The sequence below is a fragment of the Malus sylvestris genome, chromosome 2 (assembly GCF_916048215.2).
Source record: "Malus sylvestris chromosome 2, drMalSylv7.2, whole genome shotgun sequence".
NCBI lineage: Eukaryota > Viridiplantae > Streptophyta > Magnoliopsida > Rosales > Rosaceae > Malus > Malus sylvestris.
Window position 1 is genome coordinate 2,842,355 of NC_062261.1, and position 7,470 is coordinate 2,849,824.

At 35.7% G+C, this 7,470-nt stretch overlaps 1 protein-coding gene across 3 annotated transcripts; it reads left to right on the plus strand.

Annotated features, from left to right (window-relative positions):
- Positions 1-1,058: 1,058 nt before the first annotated feature.
- Positions 1,059-6,089, plus strand: LOC126593429 (uncharacterized). Of its 3 annotated transcripts, none has more exons than XR_007612941.1 (5): positions 1,059-1,214; positions 1,994-2,426; positions 2,720-3,400; positions 4,027-5,138; positions 5,279-6,089. XR_007612941.1 is itself a non-coding variant. In XM_050259519.1 (5 exons), exons 2-4 carry the CDS (start codon positions 2,025-2,027, stop codon positions 4,072-4,074), a joined length of 1,131 nt encoding a protein of 376 aa, XP_050115476.1. In that variant the 5' UTR covers positions 1,059-1,214; positions 1,994-2,024; the 3' UTR covers positions 4,075-4,120; positions 5,279-6,089. The 3 variants fall into 3 exon arrangements, 2 of the variants coding, with proteins under 2 accessions (XP_050115476.1, XP_050115463.1); XM_050259519.1 differs by having other exon boundaries at positions 4,027-4,120; XM_050259506.1 differs by lacking the exons at positions 4,027-5,138; positions 5,279-6,089 and having other exon boundaries at positions 2,720-3,714.
- Positions 6,090-7,470: the final 1,381 nt, after the last annotated feature.

Consider the following 7,470-nt stretch of genomic DNA (forward strand, 5'->3'; position numbering starts at 1 on the left):
TTGGATAAAGTCAAAATTTGTAAATTAACATGCACAAATTCTTTTGTTTTGATTCATAAACATAGAAATTTAGAATTTTCGCTTGAAAAAAAACTTGGAATTTGGAACCTCCAATTCCCAAGTTTAAATTCCATATACATATGTGTCATTTCTCAATTTCTATGATTGAGAGCTTAAAATTAACAAATTCTGTATTCAATTTCATTGTTCTTTTAGGCTAACCAAACAAGAAAATTAACATATTCTAGAAAATAAAATCCCATCAATTCAATTTCCATTATTTTAAAATTTCTTGCTAATCTTAAATTTATTGATCCAAACATAGTGTAAAGGAAGAAAAAAAAAATTAGTAAAGTCTTTCTCAACCTGTTGCAAAACCAAACACCAACTATTCTCAATTTATGGAAAATATTATCATTTAAAAAAAATTATGCAACCATATATTCGATATCCAACAGAATATCTGCATATCTCAATTTGGCAGACATTCTACAATAGAAGCCAACGTGACAATCCAATAATAATTAGCTCGTGAAAATGCAATTAAATAATATTTATTTAGAGAAATAAGTACGTTAGATTAGTTAATTAAGACAATATCTGTCCTTTTGTTCCTGAGTTTAATTTCCCCTCCTTCATATTAGAGTGATTAAAATATCATGTTCGAAAAAGATGTAATGTTGGTTTTAGTAACAATGAAAGTAAATAACATAGTCAAACTTGTAACTAATGTTGTTCCTTGTTTTGCATCGCCTGAAAGTTTGACTTGAAATTACTCGTTAAACTTGCATTCGTGACTCATTTCATTACAATATAATTTACATTCTCACATTAAATTACACAAATAATTTGATACAAAAAACGTAAATGTGAACAAGTTATAAACTCAAATTGTACGTATTTAGAATTTACACCTGGTATTTGTAGTCGAAGTTTAACCCGAGTAAAATTTTAACAATGAATTCCCACCTCAGCAAGCTATTCTTGGGAAGATGGCAACTTGGCATAGAAACCATGCCATATTCGTTGCTTATTAAGCTAAAATATTTGGACCTTTTAAATTCCCACAAAAATATAAAAAAAAATTAATTACATAAAAAACAATAAAAATTAAAACTAACACAAAACCACCACAACAAGAAGAAGAAGAGGAATAATCACAGAGTTCAAACTTTTGCTGATAACCAAATTTTTCTCTCTGAATTGGAGAAAAGGTCAGACAGAAACCTCTCTCTGTTTACGTTTCTCAATTCTTTAATCTCTCTCTGCATTTATAATTTTGATTAAATTTGTTTGCTGTGCAATCTGTTTATCTCTTGTCAGTTTAATGTTCTTCTGGGTGAAGAGAATGAATTGACAGAAAAAGTTTTGATTTTGCTTATTGGGTTCGATCGTTTACCTTCCCCAAGCTGTTTGGTTGCCGAGAAAACGGTGGAAACAGGAAGAAAATAAACATTGGGTTGGTCTGTAATTTTGCTGGTTTGGTAGATGGTTTTGTGAAATTTGGTTGATGAAACTAAGGCATGCAGTTGAATTTAGCTCAGTTGAGTGCTGGTTTGAGTTTTCTCATGTCTTAATGAATGAAAAAGTTGGGAATCTAAAGTTTGGTGCTTTTTTAATTTTCTTGCATTTTCTCAGCAGCCAAACAGAGCATAAGTTTCGGCAGTCCGATTTGAATTTATGATCTTGTTAAATTTTTGTCCTTTAATCTTAAACCAAAGGGTTTCTGCAAGTTTTTCAATTTTTTGACTGTTGGGCTGTTTAGAAGATGCAGATCAGATAAAAATTGAATTTTTAAATCTGTTTTATTTTTGTTCTTATTTGTTTGAGATTCTCTGAATATGGATGTTCCTTCAATTGTATTACGTTGTTTGGAATCGTTTGATTGCCCTTGATCCTCACTCTTCCTTATGAGATGCTGAGATTAATATAATCTTATTCTGTAATTCATATTCTGTCTTGTGTCTTACGTTAGTTCTATTGCATAAAGCAGGTTTTGTAATTGGGAATTTGCATATAGCATCATGAGATTCAAACGAGGGAGCATCGTTGAAGTATTGAGCAAAAGGGAGATGCCTTCAGGCTGCTGGTGCTCTGCTAAGATAATCTGCGGTAACGGCCACAACTACACTGTCAGATATGATGGATATGAGGGTAACGCTGATAACGCCGTTGTGGAGAGGGTATCCAGAGATGCCATCAGGCCTTGCCCACCTTCACTGGAAGTTTCAGAGAATTTGGTTCCTGGTGATGTCATTGAGTTTTTAGACAATTTTTCTTGGAAAATGGCAGCAATTACAAAGGTTTTGGGAAAGGAGTGCTTTTTAATCAGGCCAGTCGGATCCTCCCGGCAATACAAGGTCGGAAAATTTGAAATCCGAGTCAGACAGTTTTGGCAAGATGACAAATGGGTTGTGATTGGAAAGGTAATATCATCCTAAAATATTTGCTGACGCAATTTATTTATTTGCATTTATCAGTTTTATGTGTCCAAGAGTTTTCAAGTGTTAATAGTAATGAGGACCTCAAAATGTAGTATGTATTAAGGTTAATCAGTAGTGGTACACAATTTAAGCATCACGAAGAGTGATCAATATAAGCTTTGTAGGTTTTCGTTTTGAATGTTTAAAATTGGAAATTGCTTTGGTTGTTAGAATAATACTGACAGATTTCTTCTATGTTGCTTTCATGTGCTAACTTTTTGTTTACTTGCTTGTAGGGTTTGAACAATTATGAGAATAAAAAACATGGTGAATTTTTAACTCCAAAGTTCAATCAACATTCATATCGTAAAGCTCAGAAGAATGAAACGCTGACTGCCTCCTCTCATCTGAAGAGAAGATCACCCTACCTGTGTTCTCAAGATGAAGCATATGGTGGACCTGCTGAGAAGTTTAGAGCTGTTGAAAAAGAGGGAAGGTGTCTCCGAGTAATTGCTGCGAATTTCTCTACATTTTCTGAACAGGTAGATGTTGCTTTACCAGGACGTGTGCAGGGTGGAAAAGATATACGTGCTTCTCTTAACAACAGAAAAAGTGTATTGTCTGATGTGGATGTGGAAAGGAGGAAACCAAGTGGTGATGTTGGGCGTTTGTTTTCTGTGAACCTAAATTCGAATGATGCTGATGGTGTCACATGCTCTGTTGGTAGTTGTAGTATCGATAGCAAAGATTTCATTAAGTTGCCTCCTCCTGTTTCTGCTAGTTCTACTGAAGATTTTGATGATCAGTTTTCCGATGCCGAATCTTCTTTTCAATTGAGATACGAGGAAGGAAACTCTCTCCTTCCTGCTAAAGAAGAATTGGCAGATGAGATCCATAGGTTAGAGTTGCATGCTTACCGTTGCACGATAGGGGCATTACATGCGTCAGGACCTTTAAGTTGGGAACAAGAAGAATTGGTGACGAATCTTCGCCTTTCACTCCATATATCAAATGATGAACATTTAATGGAGCTTAGAAACTTAATTTCTGGAGATACCAGCATTCATATTAGATGACAGGAAAACTGGAACTGCGTGTTTTGATTCATATTTTTCTTGTAGCTGTAGAATCTCGATGAGCATTTTCATTAATGACCTCGCTCCACTGTAAGAAACAAGATGAGATGTTTTGATGTCCTTTTATGTTTAGTTACAACACATAGTCCAGTTTCAATGTAGTACAAACTTTTCCAAGTATGCCTATTATTATCATACTCTTCGTTGTGGATCAATTATTCTCTTTTTGCTTTTTTCTGGGGTTGTACGGAATGCATATCAAGATTTAGAGGTTCAACATAAACCTTACCATATGAAGTTTCTGTACTATTCGCATAAGCATTTGGGTATTATCGATGTACATTGCAAACTGCAAGTAACGACTCTGCATGTTCTCGTATGACACATTTGCACATATAGAGTGCTGTATCCTTTCTTTATTTGTTGATTTGTGAGGCTAATTGCTTTCTCTTCGATTCTCTAGTGTGAATAATATGTCCCATGATTTCATTTGTGGACAGTATTAATGCATCCACTGCGTTTTCCAGGGACAAAGTAGGAGGCTTGTCGCCTTGCTTTCAAGTCTCCAAAGATGATCTTGGGGTTTGCCAGCTTTCTATCAGCCTAGACTCGAGGGCAATAGTAAGACAGCTTCTGATGCTGCTGTTCACATTAATATATCTGGTTTCTGCATTCTTCCATATCAGGCCACCTGTGAGCCTTAGATACTTGTTTTACTGGAGGAAGTAAGACAATCTAGTGGCTGACACAGGATGACCTGAGATGTAGATGCTTGAAAGGTTTTGTTTCAAACCGCTGCCTCAGCACTTCCACTTACAGCTTATTTGACTTACTGATATCAATTTTATTCTCCATCTGCTATAGATTTATCATGTCAGCATACACACATTTCATAATCTTCTTCGTTTCTACGGTTTACAGCTTTTATTGTCTTCTGTTCTTTCTGTTTCCTGTGTCTCTGGAAGTTGTAGCTTGTCGAGTTTTATATTGTAACCTCTTAAAAATATGCAAATAACGTGTGCTACATCTTTGGGGCAATTGGAAAATTGCTTAACATGTTTTCTTTCTTGTGTACCGTAGCTGCATGTTTTTCTTTATTCAAGTAAGTGCCTGAGTACGCCAGTCACTGAATTAGCATAGGGTAGTAGACCTAATGGTATCTTATGCTGATCAGCAGGAAATGTGTGATTTATTTCTCGATATTCTTCCTCAGCTTCTGATTGGGAGTGTTTTAATCCCTAATAACCAACTTTCCAAGTGTAAACAGTAAGAAGATATCCATGTCCTGATATATAGGCCATCTGACTGCCCTACAGCTCTTCAATTCTTTGTGATTATTGTTGTATTTGTTTGTATCTTTGGAAGTTATCAGACAGGTTCTGTTGCGTTGCATTGCACTGCATAAGCTTTAGTGACTGGATCAATCATCCATTTTGACCAGAGCGCAGAGCGATGAACACTATGTTCCAAGAAAAAGTGAATGGATAACTTCTAATAAAGCATCCATGCACGCTTTTGCTTGCCCCTGATTGACAAAAATTGTCAGCCATGTCCTTGTACTGCAAGATTTGAACTGACGTATGCTTGAAAGGGTTAAACTTGATACCGAAGGAAGCAAAGTTATCTTTTTCTGTTAATGGTATTTGGATTGTCATTGACCTTAATCATTAGCTTTGTCCTTGTCAAGTTTCTGTAGAAAAAAACATTACTTGTTTTCGATGTCCTTCGTGGTTTGAAAGTAAAATTCGTTTTTACGGTTTTCTATGGTTCCTGCTGCAGATGCTTTCAACGCAAACTATATATCAGCTCGGAACAAATCCGGTGTGGAAACCAAGTAGCCAACAATGAGAAGCATTCGCTTTTGGTAAAGATTTGAGGATTGCTCAATAGTATACATGCTCATGAATGCGAGATGCAAAACATACTAGAATCTCGAGCATGGAACGCAAAATTTGATTGTCTCGGCAATTCCAAATGATTCAGCTAAGTATTGTCACCCCCTCTGGCAAGTCTGGCATTGTGTGAAAGTTCATTTGTTTCTATATCAGCAGAGCATTCACTGTTGCTGCATGCCATACCATGAGACCCTACTTCGTTTGTATCTCGTGAAAATTTTCAGAGAATGCGACAATTTTTTCTGGTTTTCATATCTTGTGAAGATTTATGGGAATCGAGATCCTTTCCGGATATCCAAGTCTGGAGCCCGCGGATCCAAGGATTTGGGTCGTTCAAAGGGGGGAGAGAGATCTAGACGTTTGATTTGTGTGGAGTGGCCAGTGAGATACAAAAATAAGGGCCATAGGATTTTAAATGAGTAGTTCAGATTTTTTAATCTGCGGACTCCGGACACAAAAATCCGGGCTCTCCATCCGATTTATAGGTTCCAACTTTAGGGGTCCGAAGTTCCGAATTATTCGTACATGCAAAACGGGACTGTTTTTATGGCCCTTAAGACAAAAGAAAAAACAGTTTAATGGGCCCAAGTTTTTGTTTTCTTGCTAAAGTAGGTTCGGACTTTTGGGCTTCATGTATTCAATATTTGGTTGCAAGTTGCAACCCACCATCAGAAGTCATATTAAATTTTGATAAAGTGATGATGTGATGGCATTGGCATGTAAGAAAATTTAGGGTAAAGTACAAAAAACTACCTCAACTATTGATGTCATGACACTTTCATACTTCATCTTTTAAAATTGACAATGTCATACCCCATTTTTAGAATTTGGTCCAATGTTATACCTGTCATTACTTGACAGTTTACTTTTCAGTTAAATGCTGACGTGGCTTGATTAGAGGCCCATTTTCTATTAAAAATTTATTAAAATATTATTAAAAACTAAAAAAAAATTCATTTAATAATTTTTTAAAACAATAAAGAAAAGTAAAAAAAAAAAAAATCCCTCTTCGTCCCTTCCTCTTCTCTCTCTCTCTCCCTCTCCCCATCTTCATCTTCTTCCCAGCTTAATCTTCAACCAAAAAAAATAAAAAAATTGAAAACCCATCAACACCCCCCCGCCCAAAGAAGAAGAAGAAGAGGAAAAAAAAAAAAAGCAACCCAACCTTGTTCGCCCCCCCCCCAACCCCCTATAACCCAGAAAGAAGGAGGAGGAAGAACAAGAAAAAAAAAAAAAAAAAAACCCCAACCCAACCCAGTTCGTCCCCACCCCCCCGGGCCGCCGGAACCCATAAAGAAGAAGAAGGAGAAGAAAAAGGAAAGAAAAAAAAATCCAAAGCGAACCCAGTTCGTCCCCCCCCCCCCAACCTAACCTCTTGCCAACCCCAAATCCACCACTCTCATCCATTCTCCACATCCTCTTCCACACCCATCCTCCACCTTCTCCGCGCACCCATCTTCTTACCGACAGGATCTGGGTTTTTTTTTTTTTTTTTTTGGGGTTGCAGGAGGGAGAATAGGGGGTGGGGGAAGACCAAGGAAGAAAATATTGGTAATATCGGAAATATCGGTAGTCCGAAAACACAGAAATATCGATGGAAATATCGGGATAATATCGATATCGATAAAAATTACATGGAAACCACGGAAATTGTAAGAAAAACTTGGAAATTTTTATTGAAACTTTGTAGGATGTTTATTTAGTCAATTATCTATTAGTTTATCACAAAAAATTGGAAGGAAATGCATTGCATGATGGATTTAACTAATTTAAGTTGATTATATAGCGAGCTGGCAAACATTGTGAGTGTAGAAAATATGTAGTAATTAATGAAAGAAGTTTAAACACACCATAATCATTTATATATAATGAATTAGTACAATATTTTACACTTTTATACATTGCATGGTAAGATACATTAGTGACTTATTCTTATAACGGGTACATATCAATTTTTTTATAAAAATTAATGGGTACAAACTTATTCTTATTTTATTTTTTTATATATTTGAAATGTTTGAATTGAAAATTAATTAGGAGTTTAATAAGGATGTGAGTATTAAAACTCTAAATCAA